The sequence below is a fragment of the Populus trichocarpa genome, chromosome 11, assembly GCF_000002775.5.
Source record: "Populus trichocarpa isolate Nisqually-1 chromosome 11, P.trichocarpa_v4.1, whole genome shotgun sequence".
NCBI lineage: Eukaryota > Viridiplantae > Streptophyta > Magnoliopsida > Malpighiales > Salicaceae > Populus > Populus trichocarpa.
Window position 1 is genome coordinate 4,533,660 of NC_037295.2, and position 20,776 is coordinate 4,554,435.

The following is a 20,776-nucleotide window of genomic DNA, read 5'->3' on the forward strand; positions in this document are numbered from 1 at the left end:
GGTCTTCTTATTCAACAGATACAACCAAGTTGTGGGCTTTTGACCGAGCACTAAAAAAATTAAATATATTTTTATTTAAATATTAAAATATTAAAATATTAAATTTACTTTATATATTTTTATTTAAATATTCAGATTGTAAAATATTAAATTTACTTGAATTTACTCGATTTACTTAAATCAATGTAAGTTCTTTAATTTAAATTATGAGATCTTGATAATCATATAGAAAACAAATAATCATTAAATCAAACTCAATTAACCCAAAATTAAATAATGAGATTAAAAACAAAATTCAATTAAAAAAATAAGTCGATTTAACCTGAGTTAACCTATCAAATCTTAGTCATGAGACTGGAATAATCGCATAGAAAGAAAATTAAAATAAATTATGAAGTTCAATTCTCAATTAATCTAATGTTGAAGGATGAAATTGAAAAAAAAATTTAAAAAAAGACACGAAAAAAACACCTGAGTCAACCCGAGCTAACCAACCAAATTCGTGATTCAAGTCATGAAGTCGGGATAATCTCATAGAAAAAAACTGAAATAAATTAGGAAACTTAATTCTCAATCAATCTAATATTGAGGGATAAAATTGAAAAAAAAATTATAAAGAACAAAAAAAATTTAGACAACTAGGCTAACTCACAACTTAGATTATGAAACCATGATAACCCTATAGAAAGCAAATAAAAAAAATTATAAAATACAATTCTCAATTAATCCGATGTTGAAGGATTAATTTAAAAAAAATCAATTAAAAAAACAAAAACATATCCCAAGACAACCTTGGTTAACTTGCAAATCCGGATCATGAGACCAGAATAAGTCCATGGAAAAAAATATGGAATCAAATTTCCAATCAATCAAATGTTGAAGGATGAAATTGAAAAAAAAATATTCAATTAAAAAAACACAAAAAAAAACTTGGGCTAACCTGGCTAACCCCCATAACTCGCAATTCGAGTTTTGAGACCATGATAACCTCATAGATAGTAAATAAAAAAAAAATGGCATCAAATTCTCAATCAACCCAAATGATGAAGGATGAAGTTGAGAGAAAAAGAAATGATTAAAAAATAGAATAAAAAATGAGTTATGTCAACCCGGTTAACCTGTCAAACATGAGTCATAAAATTGGGATAACTCCATAGAAAATAAATCATGAAGTTCAATATCCATTAAACCCAACATTGAAGGATGAAATTGCAAGAAAAAAAAACATTTTATCACCAAATTGTAAAAGGCCAAAGCATTTCACTATTCATCAATACAGTGAAATGTCAAAGCCTTTTAGTATATGTTAATTTTATAATGCTAGGATTAATTAGTAGCATCCTAGTTAATTTTTTAGTGCATTTTAAAGAAATAAAAAGATATAATTAGAAGAGAAAAATCTAAAGTGAAGATATTATTATCATTTTTTACATGTCATGAATGTTATATTCTCTTTTCTTTTTGTATATATTTTTATGTTCAAAGTGAAACCCAATAAACTAATTAATAATATAACATTATTCATAGAAATTTTTAGAAAAAAATTAAAAACTAACAGAGACGTAAAAAGATTTTGAAAAATAATATAACATTGTTGAGAATATCATTTTATATGTGTGTGTATTCTTTATAATTTATATTTATATTTTATTTATTTAAAAATTAGAAATAAAAGTGATTGGCAATATTATTATTATATAATTTTTACTTTATTGTGAAAAAAAAAACCCATTAAGGAGCCTACTTGGCCGGTGATGAAGCTAGCCTTCATTAGTTTTTTTTTTTTTATGCGTGTAGTTTTTCTTGATTTTTCTAGAATTACATTAGTATTGTTAACCTTATTTGTTTTATTTTTAAATTTTGTAATGTTACTAATGAATTTCTCTTTGCATACTTTATTTTAAAGAGAAAAACTCGAATTGCGTCTTGGGTTCAATTTTATTTTTAAATACATGGTATGACAAATGGATAGAAGACTAGGTGTTTGAAAGTGTGATGACAGTTGTTTTTCAAAGTGTTTTTCGCTCGGAAATGCATTAAAATAATATTTTTTTATTTTTAAAAAATATTTCTTGACATCATCAACACATCAAAACGATCTAAAAACACAAAAACAAATGAAGTAAATAAAAAAATAAAAAAATAATTTTTTTCAAAAACGTTTTTGAAACACAAAAACAAACAGGTTATTGTAGGACATAAACTCTTAATTGATAAGTGGCCTACAAGTCCTAACATTTATCTTTTTTAATTGGGTTTCAATGGTCTAATGTCACTTTAGGTTCTTTAGAGACTTTTTCTCTCTTTAAATACCCTCATTAGAAATGATTTAAGGACTAGGATAATAAATATCCTTAAGTTATAAATAAATGGTAAACTCGTTGAGGGAATACTAGGGTGACCATGGTCTTTTCTAATTGTGCAAGCTTTCTTATTTTATCTAACTCTTTGTTTTTTTATCTTTACCAATGATTATTATTGACACTTTCTTATCATTATTGACATTTTCTTATCATTTTTTCTTACAACTATTTAAATCAACCCTAATCTTCTATGTCTGATGAGTAAGCAACTATGTCAAACAATGACAAGGTCTTTGTAAATTCAGACAACAAGATGCTTCATGTTGTGACTATTCAAGAGAATTCCTCTCAAATCCATATTAAGCTAAATAGTGTGGATTATCGTGTTTGGTCTAAAATCATGGAAATGTATATTATCGGTCATATGAAGAAAGGCTATATTACGAGAAGGGATCAGGTGCACCTACTGAAGATGATTTTTGATGAATGGGAAAGCCATGATGCTCTAATTAAGTAATGGCTTATCAACTCCATGACTCCTAATCTTATGTCACACTTTGTTCGGTGTTAAATGGTGATGGATGTATGTGATGCTATTAAAAAGAGTTATCTTGATATATCAATTTTTTCTTAAATTTATGAACAAGTAAAGGAAACCTTTCAATTTTTTCCAGGGTGGCAGATCTCTCATTAAATACCATAATGAACTAAATTTTATTTTTATAAAAATTCATTATTAAAGGCTTAATAATATGAGATGCCAAGTAGTTGTTTGAAAAAAAAAAAAAGATGCTTGGAGATCGAGTTTATATGTTTTTTATAGTACTTTATTATAGTTTGGATCAAGTCAGTGGTCATGTCCTGACTACCTCTTCTTTACCTATCATGGAGAAAGTATAGTCCTTTATTCATTAAACAGTGCAGGGATAGATTATCATGGATACTAAAGATTATATTGAGGCTTTATCCCTAGTCATTTAGAAGAGCCATTTAAAAGAATAGTTCTCAGTCTCTCTTTATTTTTCATATACTTATCACTACACTCATTGTAACAGTACTAGACATATAATATATGCTAAAAGAAAAAAAAAATAAAGTACTCCAATATTGTTATTACTAACAATTGCAATCTTTTGTTTCTCATATATTGCGAGAGTTTTATCAAGAAGGTAATTCTAGTTTAGGTTTTATTTTTTCTATTAATAACTCGTGTTATTGATACAAAGGCTATTAATCATATAACTAAAAATTCTTCTTTATTTCATTAACTAATGTCTTTACATGTCAAGTTTATTTAGGTTGATAAAAGGCTCTCATGCTAATTATTAGGGTCAATAATTTCTCACTCTCTCCCACACTTTTCATGTCTTATATTTTACTCGACCATACTCTTCCTAATAATCATCTTCTTCTTATTAGCCAACTTACCAAACATCTTAACTATTTTATAATCTTTCATTCTACCAATTGTGTTTTTTATAACAATCTCATAAAAATAATGATTAGCACTAATAGGGAGAGAAGATAATGTAGAAGATAATAAGCATAAATTTTGATCCAACTATTATATTAGGCTAAATTTTTGCTAGAAGTATTTAGAGACCTTATTTCCCTTAAAATTAAAATCTCATACCCATAGGAGTTTGGAAAAGCATTCAAATAAGGCCATAAATTACTATTCAGGATTTGTTATATTTTTTCTAATTGATTTAAGTTTTTTTTTTCTATTTGGAGTCGAACTCTTTTATTACTTTTCTAATTTTTGTTTAGGACTTTTTATTACTATATAAGCAGCCTAGAAGTTCTTGATTAGAATATTCATATGGTGAAATATTCAATAATAATATTTTGAATTAGGGTTTATGATGGATCCCTATTCGACATAATTTTGTATTGCTTGTTTTTATTGTCTTTTTCATGTTGTTTTTGTTTGTGTCTATTGGTTTCATAAGCTAACGATCCTTGGTAGTTATTTTCTTGTTGTGTGCTACTAAACAACCATGACTAAAGAGGTCATATAATAGAATATGCTCAAGCAAGAGGGGATGAGGAGGTTCTTTTTTAGGGAAGAGATTTTTAGGAACTGATGATAAAAGACAAGTGGAGACAAATTATACAATTAACCTGAAAGTTGGTAGAAATTATGAGACTAAAGGATCATAAAGAGTGACAAAGAAACTGTAAGACTAATTATTAGGAGAAGATGAAAGAGAAGATGAAAGAGCACTTTTTTCCGTTCAGATATACTCAAACTTTATATCAATAACTCCATACATTGAGATAATGTAGGAGAACTATTAATGAATACACTAATAATTTCTATAAACTAGTGGCTAGGAATGATCTGTCACAAATGGAAAAGCGGTTTGTTGTCAAGTACCTAAATGAATTACAACGATTTATCCAGAACATGTTACGTTTGCAATCTTTATAGACAATTTCAAAAGCCTATAAATGGGCTTATACTTTGGAGAAATAATAGGTTCCTATTATAACTAATAGATATAGCTTTTGGTTTAACTAGAATAATAGGGAGTTATACACCAACAAATAAAAATTGTTCATTCAATGTATATCAGTAGCTAAACAAACCACAAGTTAGGTTTCTTGATCTAGATTTGGTTTTAAATTGAAGTTTTTCGGATATGGTGAGTTGGTACCTTGAATTATTAAGTGTCATAAGCTAAAGAGTCATCCGAGTAAAAATTTATTTGTAGAAGAACTTAATAAAGGAGCATGTGATCTTGTTTATAATAATTTAAATGACAACATAGAGGTTTTTCAAAGTGATGGAACCTTAGACATTTTGAAAAACATGTTTGCTTCTAAGAGTGATTTAGGTAGGGATTGGTTACGCACGAGTCTCTTCCGTTTAACTTATACCATCAAAGACAAGGTATGTGATTTGATCATTGATGATAGTGGTAGTTGTGAGAATATAATGTCAGTAAAGATAAAAAAAAATTAACTCAAGACAGAAAAACATCCTAGGCCCTAGAAATTGAAGTGGCTAAATCAAGATAGCAAGGTAATCATGGATGAACATTATCTTGTTCCTTTTTTCTATAGACAATAAATGTTTTCATATGTTTGGTGTGATGTGGTATTTATAGATGCATGTCATTTACTATTAAGTAGACCATACAAATATGATAGGGATATTGCCCATAGCGGACGACGTAATACATATATCATTAATATGAAAGGGAAGCATATAGTATTACCGCCTAAAAGAAAGGTGGTAGTTGTTTAGAGCAATGGTAAGAACATGTTGTTTTTCTTCCAGATTATAAAGAAGGAAGGGAACAAAGAAAAGAACGAGATTGTGGAGAATCAAAATGATGTGAGAAGGGGTACAATGTGAAAAATCCATTAACGACTAGCAATGGTTCTGTAAAGATTCAGAGTACTTTATAAATTGATTATTGGCCCACTTTATCTAATTCGACTAACTATCTCAAACTCTAATCAATATGGATTTAACAACTAAATGACCCTTTTATGATAGATTTGTTGGTCTCATAGACTATGACAAGTGGTCTGTTATAAAAGAGAGATTGAGAGCAGTTGAAGTAAATGATATGACTGACCCTATACGAGTAGCTGAAGTTTGTTTGGTTCCAAATATTATGGTAGTGAAGGAGTTCAGAGTGTTGGATTTCATTAAGTATATTTGGCTAGAACACTCATCTCTGGTCATACTGCAACATAAGATGGCTAAAGTTATTCACGTTGATAAAATGCTAATCTATTTCTTTCAGGATAATCTCACAAGGTTCGCCTTGAGCTGGTATATGAGACTAAATAGTACCAAGATTAATAAATGGAAGGATCTGGTATATGCCTTCTTAAAGCAGTATATATTCAATTTGGAAACTACTTATGACAAAACCAGTCTGATGGCTATGGAAAAGGGAGACCAAGAGTCTGCAATGGTATATACATAAAAATAGTGAGATAAGACAACACATGTCTAACCTTTGCTAATAGAAACAAAAATGGTGATGTTGTTCGCCAACACCTTTAAATTCGTATATTATAAACATCTGATGGGAAACTTAGCTCAACAATTCTTTGATACTGTGAGGATTACCAAAAGAATTTAACAAGCTATCAAAATGGGAAAATTAGAGGTCCTATCATGGGTTCCAAAACAATGACAATAGATGAATCAAAAGATGGCTCTCAGGTGGGAAATATTAGTTATGTGGACCAGTCAGGTCTTGTTGTAGTATCAACTACTCAAATGCATTTGTCAAATATTAACATACATCTGCCACTCGAGTTTGTCTACTAGCATCTGTTAGACTCCGGATTTGTTGCTCTAACTCCATCAAATTCTATACAACCACCATTTTCTAGGTGGTATAATCCAGACGAGAGATGTGAATATCAGATCAAATCAAGGGCTTAATTACAGGGAGAGTGACATGAAATATTTTTTTAAACGCATAATTTTATATTAACAAACATATATTCTAATCCAACCGTTTGAACTTGCTAAAAAATTTCTAAAAGATTCTAAAGGCCTAATATATTTAGGGTTAAAATTGCATACCCATAAGAGTTGGGGAAAGCCTTCAAATATGATCTAAAAGTTATTGTTTGGGCTTTGCTAATTTTTTCTAGTTAATTTAAGATTCTTTTTTTTATTTGGATTAGAAATCTTTTATTATTTTTTCAATTTTGTTTAGGACTTTTTACTAATATATAAGCAACCTAGAAGAGTTGTAATATAGAGTTTTTTATGAATTTTTATATGGTGAAATATTCAATAATAAAATTTTAAATTAGGATTTGTGGTGTGATCCTATTTGATTAAAAAATTTGTTCCTTATTCTTGTTTTGTTTCTTGTATTATTGTCATCTGCATGTAAAAGGAGTTATGGTAGTGTATTATGAGTTCGTTCCATGTCTTCAAGTAGAGAAAGAGAAGTGTAACATGGGAAAAAAATCTTTTATAGCATTGTTGGTTGGGTCATCCTTTGTTTTTGTATTTAAAATATTTATTTTCTAAGTTTGATAAGGAAAAACATTTTATGATAATTCTATTTCTAGCTAACAATATGAGTAATGCATTTATGCTAAAAATCATTGTATTCCTTTTAAAGTAAATTTTAATAAAAGATTAAAGTTTTTTTAAGTGTTTATATTGATGTTCGGGATCTTTTTTCTACCCTTACTACTTCAAATCATAAATATTTTATTTATTTTATTAATAATTTCACTAGGCTAACCTGGGTTTATTTATTAAAATCTAAGAGTGACATTATACATGTTATTCCTTAATTTTGTAAAATGATTATCACACAATTTCATTATTAATTTCATGTCTTTCGTTATGACAATGGTCATGAGTTATGAATCAATCTTTTGCATTTTTTTTAAGATTCATAGCATCCTTTACTAGACAATTTATCTACACACCATAATAGAAAGATATAGTACAACATATAAACCATAATCTCCTAGAGGTAGCTCAGGCATTAAGTTTTACTATGTATGTTCCTAAACGTTGCTATGTTGATATTGTCATGACTATTGTCTTCTTTATTAATAGGATGTCTACCTATATTATTGACCATAAAACTTCTTTGAGGATGTTATCAAGGTTTCACTTTATTCCTTCTACTCTTAATCTTCGTCCTAAGATTTTTAGTTAGGGGTGTTATGTTTATATTCATTTTTTTCATTGAGATAAACTTGATCCTCGTGCTCTTTAGTGTGTTTTTCTTGGTTACTTTAATTTTCAAAAGAGATATAAATATTTTCATCCTTTTATAGGTAAATACTATATGTTTATGGATGTTTAGTTCTATGAACAAGTATCTTATTTTTCTAGGAATGTGTCTCTCATTCCTCTTTCGTGAGAGATTAGTAGCAAGGAAGAATAACATTTATAGTTGGTGGAAAAGACATTGTTGATTTTAGGAAAGAAAAAAGATTAAGTTATTTTAGATGAAGGATGATCTTTTTTTTTGTAAAAGAAGTTGTATTTGAACCTGAAAAAGGTAGGCCCACTTAGTTATTTTAAAAGGGTTATACATAAAGAACAAGAATATAATTGTCAAGCCTTCACCTCTACCTGACTCTAGTACTCCTCTTAATGATATTACCATGCCATCAGATGACTATTTTGAAATTGACTGTGAGGTATGTGTCCCTTTTCTCTATAAATTCATAACATGTACCTTTAGAGTTTGTCAACTTAAGATCATAAATTAACCATCAAGATAGGAGATATCCTTTTCATGTTTGTAAAGAGCCTAATAGACTTGGTTTCTTCATAACATCTTTCAGTGTCATTTATCTCATATTTGATTTTATCTCTTATCATTATCTGTCTAAGTCTCACTTATCTTTTACCCTCTAATTGTCTTATATGCCTATTCCTAGTCCTTTTCATGTAGCTCTTGGAGACCTTGATTAAGAGTTTATTGTGGTTGAGGAAATAAAAGCACTCTAAAAAAACTCTACTTACAAGATAGTCAAGTTAACTCAAGAAAAGAAAACAATCAATTGTAAATGGATTTTTATGATGAAGTATAAGTCATATAAGATAGTTTACAAGTACAAGGCTAGATTGGTTGTTAAGGGTTACACTTATAATTTTGATATTGACTATCAAGAAACTTCTACTCATATGGCTAAGATGAACATTGTTAGAGTTATACTCTCTCTTATAGTTAACATGGATCGGCCATTATGACAACTTGATATGAAAGATGTCTTTCTTCACAATGATCTGTCGGAGGAGGTGTATATAGATCCTCCTCTAGGATTTATACTAGAATGAGGTAAAATATACAAGATAAAAAGGTGTATAGACTTAAGTAGTCATTAAGGACTTAGTTTGGCAGATTAAGTCACTCAATAAAGGGTTTAGGGTTTAGTAGATCACACTCTCTTCTATAAAATAAAAGGTGATGATATTACAATTCTTATTATTTATATTGATGACATGATTGTTACATGCAATGACATAAGTGTTATAGAGAAGCTTCAAAACTACTTGATCGAGGAATTTGAGATGAAAAACTTGGGACCTTTAAAATATTTCTTCGGCGTTGAGTAACTCGATCCAAGAAAGGACTTTTTCTTTGGAAACAAATATTAGATCTCCTAGCCGAAACTAATAACTCTATCTATAAACTTATGGATACTTTTATTGAGATGAATCATGGTCTCGCTTTCTACTTACATTAAGTCCCAACAAATAAAGAGAGGTATCGAAGGTTGGCAAAGTAGCTCATCTATCTAACTCATACAAGACTTGACATATTATATACAGACAATGTTGCAATGAATCATATCTTGACTTACCTAAAATTCTCTTTAGGTAAAAGTGTTATGTTCTCCTAACTTAACACATGGATATTTTGGTATATACTGATTTTGATTTATCGATTTAGATTCTAGGCTTATTGTGTAATTGACTTGCCTAAATATTTGATATGTATTCTGCATAAATACCTCTTAGTGTAACAACATTTAGCCTAATTTCACTCTTCAATTACAAGAAAAGAAAATAGCAGAATTTTGTTAATATCAACTGACTAACCTAGATTTGGGTTTTACAAAGCATGTTTTATTTATTTATTTGATACATTATGACTTCTATATTTGCCCTACACGTGTACAGTCCACGTTACCTTAGGCTGGATAATAATTCGAGTTATGTATAGAAATTATTAGATATATCAAGAATTATTTTGGGTCTCAACTTTATGCGAAAAAAAGAAAGAAACAATTTCAAACCTACTGAATAATTAATAGTATTTAGCATTTGGTTTAGGCTTAGTAAGGATAACATATAAATTTCCTTCTTCCATCTTAGTAAGGAGAGACCACGGAAGAAACTTCTCAAGAAAAAACTATGCACGAAAAGCTATGCTCTGATGTGCGAAAACTGCAAGGAGAGCATTTGGAATATTGAACGAAGGTTTTACACATTTACACCAGGACAGTCTAATCATCTATTCTAATAAATACTTCAGGCGCAAGATCAAATTGTCGGAGAAAATGAACATAAATTGAAGGAATTCCTGCAACTGATATAAGAGGTGTTTAGGGCAACTCTGACCTAAAATTGAATCGAACTATGACAAAAAGAATTTCAAATTTGGAATTCTAATCACAAAACATAAATAGCATACAGAAAACAGAGAGGGATAGTGCTGTTTAGTGTACAGCAACATTATTTGGCTGCCTTTGAATTTCTATTATGTTACAATCCTCGACTTGCAGGAGCATGCTTCTTGAACCATCCACTCTTCATTAGCCTGCCCCTGACATGTTCATCCTTATCCAGCTCGCAATGTCATAACTTACTGGGGAAAATCACGTTTGAAATGCTCCCGGCCTTGCCTAGTTGAGTTGACCCTCTAAAAAGCTTGTCTCTTTCAGCAATGAATTTGGCAAATCTAGAACCCTTCACTTGTTTCTCATTATCTTGCAGTATTGACTCTGGCAGAGTAGACAAAGGAGGGGTTGGTTTGGGGGGGAGAGGTGGCATTAATGCCCATACAGAAGAAAGGTCTTCATTTGGTTGGTCAAGATTTTGCAGAAGTGCTATATCCCGCATTTCTGTCGTGAGAAAAACAAATTTGTCAGCATCCACAAGCATGCTTTACCTTCATATACTACAGCCAGAAACAATGCGAACTTGCAAAAACAATGAAATGGATAAATTCATCTTGTATCACATATCAATTTGATCCTATAGTTGCTATATAACCCAATACTCATTCAAGGAAAGACTATGAGTTCCATAGAAACACAAATTTTAATAACCTCTATGAAACGTGATTTTTTTATTAAAAAAAAAAAAAACAATCTTTTTGGTGTTTGTGGTCATTAATTAATGAAGCATATCACTCTGCAATGATGAGCTTGAGAATCTAAATAATGTGGGAATACAGATTAATTCATTTCATGATTGACATGTTCTCAAAGCCAGTGTTTAGATGAACAACCTTTTGCAAAATCAAAGATAGGCGCCAAAACTGCACATGGAATGCTGAAGTTCAGATGTGGTATAACTGTTCCTCCACCATGCCTTGCATTGCTATACCAAGAATATATCTCATTAAATAAAGAAGTATATCTCTCATTAAAAAAGAAGTTCAATCTGCAAGAACTGGAGAACTTAACTAGGAGAAAATGAAAAAACCAAGAAAGAAGACTTGCTTGAGAGCTCATAATACAGAAAATGTGTTCCCTCCATCAAATTAATAACATCTATACTGCAAAAATATGTTTTGACCAATGCAGGTACGTCTCGTTATGTCTTTCCTGTCATTTTTCTGTCACGCATACCCCATCATACCAAGTCCATAAGCAACCAGCACAAACTTCAGATGGATTATATAGACTCATACCAAGAGGAAGACAGTTTCCATTGTGGCACAATAACCAACAACCAATCACATTGAACCATTTAACAACAGCAAAAAGGAAAAAAAACAATAAAGCAACTGTACCTGGTAACAAGTCCAATCATATGACCTTCTGAATTAATGACAGCACCACCACTACCACCTGGGTGGACAGCAGCTGTTGTTTCAAGCATTGCTGGAATGTGTGAATTCCTTCCTTGAAGGGATTGACAATATGGGGGTGCCTTTGTTTTGACTACTTTTGATACCACTCCGGAGCAAACAGAGGGGGAAGAGCCTTGAAAATTCAAGGCATAAACAGATTTATCAAAAAGCATGAAGTAAAGCACAAAAACAAATCAAGAGAATCTTCAAAGTTAACTAGATAATGGAAGTATCAATTCAGCAGAAAGCCAAAAGCAATAAATGATATGGACTCATGAGCACCATATGGATTTAGAACCATAGCTGTTCTCAAAAAAAAAAATTCAGTGTTCTTGTGTTATATTTCTTGGCAGCGCGCGCACATAACGATTGAAAAGTTATAACCCAATTCAGAAAGTTTCTAAAGCTGGTTTGGAGGTTAAGGCAACCTATCTTGACATACAGTATATCATACAACATTTATTTAATACTTCATAGAAAACAAGATACACTTCATAACTAAAGCAAGTGATTCAAACAACAAACTGCATTGGTAGAGAGATGATCTTACCAGAACAAGTTAAGAAGTGGAGGGGGATGGAATGTGCATGAAATGACACTTTGGCTTTGGGTAGGCCGTCTATTATGACATCATGCATTAGTTAAAGTCCAGCATGACAGTACAAAAATAATTTTTAAACAAACCATTTTGAAAGTAGAACTCAATTAAGGATGCACTGGTAGCAAAGTAGGCTTCAAGAAGGGGAAAAGCCAGAAAATGTCTAAAAGAGTAGTCGATCACATTTATTTATAACAGCTACAGCCAGATTTTTTAAGTTCTTCAACTGGCAGAGGCATAGAAAGACACAGGTATAGAAAAATAATTGAAAGAAACACTCCTGAAAGAATAAATCTAACAAGAAATATATAAGGCAATCAAGAATTTACCACATCGGGGTCCAAAAAGTCCATGTCCAATGATATACGCCTTCGATCCCAGAGATGGAGATTTGAAATCCACTTTGGTAGGGCAAAGCTGATCTGGAACATGCTCAAGCTGCAGAAGGGCAACATCCAATGGTCCCTTACAAACATACACTACTTTAGCATCGCACCAAATCCAAGGGTCAGCATGGTCCAAACGAACACGTATATTTCTACTGCCTTTGTAAGACAAACTCAATTTGTATCCCTTCCTCTCATCAGCCACCAAAGAATCCACAATGTTCATTGTCTTTGGTGGCAACCTCTGACTCTTCCTGTAGCCATCAACTTCACTATATCTAGAAAATTCCTTGGGTGGAAAAAAAAGATCCTCTGATTTGGTTCCATCTTCTCTACCATTTACAGTTGTTTTCCCAAATCTCCAAGGTTCTAACAGGTGAGCATTTGTGAGTATCAGACCTTGATCGTTAAGCAGAACCCCAGATGCCCATACAGCTTCATCAATGGTAATAAGACAAATAGAAGCCATAGCCTTCTCAACTGGCAGTGGGGAAGGGCGATGAGAATTATGATGCTCATATTTGTAAGGGAAGGATCCATCTGACTTAGGGCTGTATGCATTCCCTACAGCATTTAAGTTTTCCTTATTAAAATGAATCCCTTTTTCAGCATTTTGAGGCTCCTTCAGCAGCAAGTCACTGCAAGCAGTTGCAATGGCTTCCCACGGAATCACCAGCTGTCACCCAAGGCTAGAATTTGTGTGATCTGTTAACTATCAGATAATTTAAACATTCAAATTGAGAATTATTCCAAGTCACCTGGATTTCAGCGCCGGTACTCTTTTGCCTCAATGGTCTAATCAATATACCAATGAAATCTGAATTTTCACCAAAAACTGGACTACCTTCCATTCCTGGCATATTTAGTGTCAAAATGGATTCAGAATTATAAAGGAAGAAAGAGCCACAGAAAACATGACAGAGAAATGCTTGCACCTGGAAGACACCGAAAGTCAGCCATCAGTAATGATATGTCAGATGATCTGGGAGGATAGCAGTTGGCAATGGATCCCACTGACAAGCTGCAAATATCAAAAGAATTTGACAATGAAACTCAGGGTCTGCATGAGGTAGCAATACTGCAATTGAGTGCAAAGGGAATTTTTTCTAACTACACACCTTGTATGCACACAGACACATTGAATCCAGTTTAGTTTCAGGAGGCTAGATGACCACAGAATATAGATATTTCATTATCTGTTCTACACTAAAACATATAATAAATAAATGATCTCCTTTGGTATTAATGCTCTATATCAAACAAACTAGAAGTGCCACCTATATGGCCATTTAAGAATGGACGTTGCAAATACCAGATTTATGTGCTGTATTGTGCTTTTGACAAAAACAAATCATCAGAAATGAGATCTAAGAATCCAAACCAAGTGTAGACATTAAAAAAGATGGTAAAACAAAGAATAATACCTGTTAAAGAAGTGGACAGGTGAGAGGATGCCGAAAGGAGAACCCACCGCTAAAAGAAAATCCCCCCTTTTTCTTGATGCCAATATTTTAAAGTTGGGCAGATCCTAAATGATAAATTCCACGTCTATATTATATAACGTAGATGTATAGAAATTATAACAACACAAAAATCATGTAGATGGGTTGTCTAAGGTGGCATATAAAAAGGAAACAGAAAAACAAAAGGTACACTTTACCTTCAAATGTAAGAAAACACCAAGAATAGCAACCCTTGTGGTCAATCTGCCCATAATACTTGGATTGCTAGATCCTCCCCTTGCATGTCTATGGCTCTCCACAGTAGAAGCATTTCCATGCTCAGTCTGAGATGATTGATTCAACATTATTTATCCCATATATCATTAGTTAAAATTAGATGTAGATAGTCCTTTGGAAAAACATTATCCCTTGCTAACCTGTGTCTGGCCAACATCCATAAAAGGCTGAGGACCGCTCTCATGTGAGGCCAGAGACCAACCAACCTCCCATCCATGGTCCATCGAGCCTGAAGAAGCTTCAACAAGTGATTGAAGAGCAAGGGAAGATACAGGAACATCAACCTTCATGGAGAATTGATCGATTAGTAACATGCTGTGTAGCAGTAATGAGCAAGAAATTTAAACATCTCAATAACATTGAACACCAGTATGAAGTGCAATTTCCAATATTGGAAACAAGAAGCATTTAATATGCTCAGTTGACAGTGCTGTTGAAGTTCCAACACAAACATAACATCCAGTAATTATCAAATTTTAAGATGCATTTGAAATCTGGCATACATGAAATTGAACATCAATTCACTCCCTACCTCTATACATCATTTAAATCTTACTGATTGATAATGTAAACTAAGGCTATCATGGAAAAGTAAAATTTGCATGGAATCAGTTTTGGATCCCATGAAAAACAACAAAGTTGAATTTTTCATTATCATTAGCCTTCAAATACTGTAAAAACCATCCCACAAATAATGAATTTGCATGCCAAACACAGCCAAATTCATGTCCCAGGGCAACCAGTATCATACTTAGCTATCACATGCATTGATGAATCTAACAAAACCATCATGCTCCACTTTACTGAAAAAACTACACAGCAAACTAACCGAAAATCAAAATCTAAACTTAGTTGGCTAGTGTCAGATAACTAGTTTTCAATGCTGTTACACAAGCACAAATTGATTCTCTCTGAGGCTTCTTCAATGTTCAGCTAAACAGATAACTCACTCAAAATGCCTACCAATCTAATAAGTTGTGCACTTAGCCAGCAAGGGGCGCCTTTATCCAAAACCCCATCTTCATCTTTCCTCAAACCCAACTTTCCCTGCAAGATAAAACACATTAACTCCAGCTACTAATCACTTCAACCAAGTTAACAACTAGCACAGTATCATCTCATACCTCTACCATAACATCAACATGAGCACCAGGAATCAACTCGGGTGGGCCCTGCAATCAAACAACAATCCCCGCAATTCACCTAAAAAATCCAAAAACAACAAAACAAACCCAATTACACATTAAATATAAGTAATTCAAACCTGAGAAATGCCCTCTCTGTGTTTTGATGACAAAAAAGGCTCAACAACAGAAGCAACTGTGACTACCATCCCAAGACCCTGGCTTTTAGCCTCCAAAATCCGGTTAGCCAATTCAGCATCATAAAGGGTGTCAGGTAATAACAGCCCAGAAGCTGAAAGTGTTGTATTGCCAGAACTACACGTACCCAGATAAAGAAAATTCAATAAGAACACATTGAAATGAAAAGGAAGGCAATTTTGTAAACCAAGATAACATTTTTTAAAATAAATTCACTCACTTAAATTGATGAAAAGCATGTTTTCGCATCTTTAGTCCTTTGGGGTCCTAAATAAACACACGAAAACACACATATTCATTGTCAACCTATGAAAGCACAGATTTGTGTATAGGTGATTGAGGGACTTACGGGGCCTTGGATTCTGACCAAGACAGCGAAGTTACGGGCAACATCTACGATTTCAGGCAAACCCATGAGGTTGTTTTGCGTAAGAACGAGGAGAGTTAGTGACTTCTTAATGTGTTTTTCGATTGAATTGGACTTCAACTGTTTCTGTTGTGTTTTTGCTCGTGCGGAGACTGAAGAAGGATTGATGACATCAAATTTTAGAAATTCGAGGTGCAAGGCAATTAGTGTAATGCAATTAAATGTGTAATATAATGAACACATTTTTATTTTAGTCCTATATTTTTTAAAAAAATCATTTTAGTCTCTATATTTTATTTGTATTTATAATTGGTCTTTGTTTGAGATTTTTTGTCCTTATATTTTATAAAAATTATAGTTTAGTTTTTATAATAAACATTTTTTTTTTGCAATTAAATTTTTACATGATTACTCTTAATTATATAATGGTTTATTATATAGTTTTTTTATATAATGCTTAAATGTAATGGATTATTATGATTGTAGTCCTCCACCACATTATAATTTAAAAAATTGATCAAAAATAGAAATGTAATGGATCATTACATTACATGATCTATACATCTAATTTAACATGCCATAATAGTAAAACGAATGTAATGATACGTAATGCATCCAAAATCTAACACGAGTCGTGGCAATTAGATTATATATATATACACACACACACACCAAATCTTTGATTTATGAAACAACTAAACCATTTTGTTCTGGGCCTTTTCTCTTAAAAAAATAGGTAAATCTGCAAGAAATTTTTCTTTCGAAAAGGGCTGGTTTGAGTCTTCGCAGAGCATAACACGGGTGAGAAAAGTGTTTTTATACCACTGAAAATTACTAAACTTCTTGCATCTAAGATTGGAGAGGAGTTCAGCATTTTTATCTTTTAGATGGGAAGGATCTCTTACAAAATGTAAAGAGATGGTTAAGATGAGGGTTGATACAGCATTTTGGATAGTATTTCCAGATGAGTCAAAGATAGGTGTTTGTTCTTCAATCATTTGGATGGAATTTAGGATTTGGAGGTGTTTAGCTTCGGTGAGATGATAATCTCACCATCCTTTTAACTAGCCAGAAAAACCAGCTATAAGAAATTCGGCTATAACTTTATCGGGAGTGTCAGTCTGGGTTTTGTAGACATTGGTTATCATGGTCATTTGTTGGAGGGTGTTTAAGATGTAGTATTTTGACATTCCATCTATATTCCATTCATAGAGTGAGGAAGCATTATATTTGTGTTGGTTGATAATTGTAGGTTCATTTTGAATGGATATATTTGGGGCACTAAGAGTTTTGGGGTTTCTCCATAGGAGTTTTATCAATCTTGGGAATTTCTTTTTGGAAGATATCATCATTTGAAGTTTGGATAGTTGTTTGGTTATTTTGGATGGTGTTTATTTGGTTTGTGGAGGTTGACAAATTGTTACTGACTTCAGGGATGTCAGGTACAATTAGGGTTAAGGCCTTAATTTGGTGAAGGTGGTCTTTTAGGCTTTAAAAAAGTCATTTTTAATTTGGAGTTGTGTTTGGCTTGTTATGGTGATTTGATATGGTGTTGAAAACTAGGTTTTTTAGTCTGAGGTCTGTGGGTTTTGTAGTGTCAGCAGGGTTGACGATTGTCTTTGGATTTGTTTTTTTTATTTTGGTTAGTTGTTTGCTTATGATATTGAGGTTGGTATTGATGAAGTTGTTTGTAAAAAAACAAAGAAAAAAAGAAAAAAAAAGTAAAGGGTCAAGCACACTAGCTGTCCTCTCTTTATTTTTATTTTTATTTAAGTGACAAACAATAAGTAGTATATGATATAATTTAACAAATATGCATGCCCCAATTGGATTCATATGAATATCAAATCACCATAAAAAAACCAAAGTTTATTTTTAAAAGTGTTTAGATAATTATTCTAGTTTTTCTTATGTTTCTTTAAATATAGAGTTAATATTTAGATATACTTTGTTATTTGTTGGTTATATTAATCTCGTTCTTTGCGATTTTTTTTTCCATTTTATGTAGAACATTGGTGATATTTTTTATCTTCCACGAACAATGCTTGGTAATGCAATCCAATCCCTACATTAGTAGTGTGTTGTGATTTTTTTAAAAAATAGCAAGTTATAATTTGTATTATTTTGTTTTGTTTGAATGTAATATGAGAATGATAATTTGTTTGCACCTTAATCAATATCAATGAAATTGCTAGTTACAGAATAAACCAAAACATTTGGGGGAAATGAGCAGTACAATTTGCAATGTTCATTTCCACTATTTTTATTTTAGTCATAGAATTTTATTTTATTTTTGCAATTTTATCCTTCCAAGTTATACTAGCATGGTTTAATCTGTTAAGATTTTTTCACTTTGCTTGCTATTCAAATATATAAAGTGTCGAAGAATATTATGATGATAAATTAAAGATATTTTGCAAAATAAAATTATAGGTTGTAGTAAAAAAATAATTTAAAGAACAAAGACCAAAATATACAAAAAATAGAGACCACTATTGAGAAGGCATAAAAAAGTTTAGTTTGGTCCCTATAATTTTGTTCTATGCACTGTTTAGTCTTGAAATTTTAAGATTTTATATTTTATTCTCAAACTTTATTATTATTTTTTTGGTAACCCGGGTGTCCGGACCAGCTTACGTGCACCACAACTAATCCCCGAACCCACTAAACACCCTGCAAGCCCAGTAGACAGGTAAAACACCGCGGGGGTAACAGACGTGCACGCTGAGACTCGAACCCAGGTGACAGAAACAAGAAAACCTTGCCTTTACCGCTGGGCCACAAGTCTCGGAACAACTTTATTTTTTTCTTGTTCTGTTGAGATGGAAGAGTGAACTGTTATAAAATATTAAAAAAACAAACAGAGTGCTCAGATGACCATATTTTGACCAATAAAAAGTCGGTCTTGTGCCTATGATATTATCTTTGTGAGAGGAGATTAATGGAGGTGATATTGCCCTTTATCATGTAGAAAAAATATATTAGAGTCCATAAAGCTTTTTTTATTCATTTATTTTTTTATTTTTTTGAGTTATTAGAATGTGTTTTGAGGTTGAAAATGAATTTATTAGGATTTCTATGATATTTTTGAGGTGTTTACAGGAAAGAAAAAGATGAAAAATATATTTTTGGATCTAAAAACGAACACTAATAAAAAATTATCTTGTGAACATGTCGTTTGTTTTAGGAAAAAAATACGAGTCATTATTCGTCGTTTCCATGAAGAATAATGAACTAGATGCACGGGGCTAGCCTCTTTATTTTTTATTTTTTATATAAATTTTTAATTAATACTCTCTTTTATTTGTTTTAAAGAATTATTTAGTTTAACTTTTTTTTATGAACCAGATGCACGGCGCCACCTGTCATAATCAATATTCAAATTCATTCTCTCTGCAATTAAGAAAATAAATAAATAAAATTCGTATATTATTTTTAAAAAAACCATCAAATCTTTCCTGTTCATTCGTTTTGTAGCGAACCCATCAAGTGGAAGTGTGAGATTTTTTGTATATATTGTATTATCAGCATAATCCTATTGAGTATCACTAACATCAACTCTTTATTTGTTTTCATCAGAGTTTGACTTTTCTTTCATTTTCTGGGGAACCAAACAGAAGGTTAAAAATATATATTTTTTAAAAATTATTTTAATGTATTTATAAATAAAAAATATTTTAAAAAACAATCACTATTAAAAAAAAAAAAAAACCACCAAACACCATCTTAATTTAATATTTGACAATTATATTATATACACCAAGTAATAGAATTTTCAAAAATAATTATATAGTTACTTTGCTATATATTAATCTTAAAAATAATTTTTAAAAATAAAAAAATATTATTTTGATATATTTCTAAGCAAAAAACACTTTGAACTACAACCGCTACCACAATACCAAACAAGCTAGAATCTGTTTGAGAATATTATATAGCATTTATTCTTTCAAATTTTGATTATATTTTTTTATTAAAAATATTTTTATATATTTTCAGATCATTTTGATGTGTTGATATTAAAAATAATTTTTTTTTAAAAATATTATTTTAATATACTTTTAAAAAAAAAAACATTTTAAACCATATTATTATAATCACATCTTTACAAGTTTTTCCCAAAAATATTTTCATATTGTTATACAAGATCAACCTTCAAAATGAATAGTGTTTTAATCCATCACATGCAACTAGAGATCACAATAAACATCCATGGATCCGGTTTGACACATCCATATTTGAATCTAAAATTATTATTTATACCTGACTCGAAACCAAATAAATATAAATTTTAAATACCCAATCCTGAATCATACTGGGTTTCAGATATCCATAACCCGACCCTAACCCGACCCGACCACAAGCCCGAATAATATAATTTCACAGCTGAAATTTGAAAATAAGAGAATTTTAGTGGTGATTGGCGCAGATGAGAGCGCCTTGTCTAGATCTGGGAAAGTGCAAACAAAGTTAATAAAGATGAAGAGAAGTTTCCGCAGCATTAAAAATCAAGAGAGTG

At 31.4% G+C, this 20,776-nt stretch overlaps 1 protein-coding gene across 4 annotated transcripts; it reads right to left on the bottom strand.

Moving 5' to 3' along the window:
* Positions 1 to 10,313: 10,313 nt before the first annotated feature.
* LOC18103051 (glyoxysomal processing protease, glyoxysomal) lies at positions 10,314 to 16,452 on the bottom strand. Of its 4 annotated transcripts, XM_052445211.1 has the most exons (15): positions 16,240 to 16,452; positions 16,111 to 16,157; positions 15,833 to 16,007; positions 15,693 to 15,740; positions 15,532 to 15,615; positions 14,709 to 14,852; positions 14,490 to 14,615; positions 14,254 to 14,357; positions 13,765 to 13,850; positions 13,588 to 13,682; positions 12,773 to 13,505; positions 12,396 to 12,464; positions 11,786 to 11,978; positions 11,279 to 11,370; positions 10,314 to 10,889 (listed from the first exon to the last, which is right to left on the bottom strand). In XM_052445211.1, exons 1-15 carry the CDS (start codon positions 16,303 to 16,305, stop codon positions 10,624 to 10,626), a joined length of 2,328 nt encoding a protein of 775 aa, XP_052301171.1. In that variant the 5' UTR covers positions 16,306 to 16,452; the 3' UTR covers positions 10,314 to 10,623. The 4 variants fall into 4 exon arrangements, with proteins under 4 accessions (XP_052301171.1, XP_024437329.1, XP_052301172.1 ...); XM_024581561.2 differs by lacking the exon at positions 12,396 to 12,464; XM_052445212.1 differs by lacking the exon at positions 11,279 to 11,370.
* Between the last annotated feature and the right edge of the window lie 4,324 nt (positions 16,453 to 20,776).

What these genes read in the sequence shown, in the direction of transcription:
- LOC18103051 (XM_052445211.1), bottom strand. Translation starts at nt 16,305, where the DNA reads ATGGGTTTGCCTGAAATCGTAGATGTTGCCCGTAACTTCGCTGTCTTG. An exon ending in TGGTCAGAATCCAAGGCCCC is followed by an intron (nt 16,158 to 16,239) that starts GTAAGTCCCTCA and finishes GTGTTTATTTAG; the next exon opens with GACCCCAAAGGACTAAAGAT. An exon ending in ATGTTGATGTTATGGTAGAG is followed by an intron (nt 15,616 to 15,692) that starts GTATGAGATGAT and finishes TTTATCTTGCAG; the next exon opens with GGAAAGTTGGGTTTGAGGAA.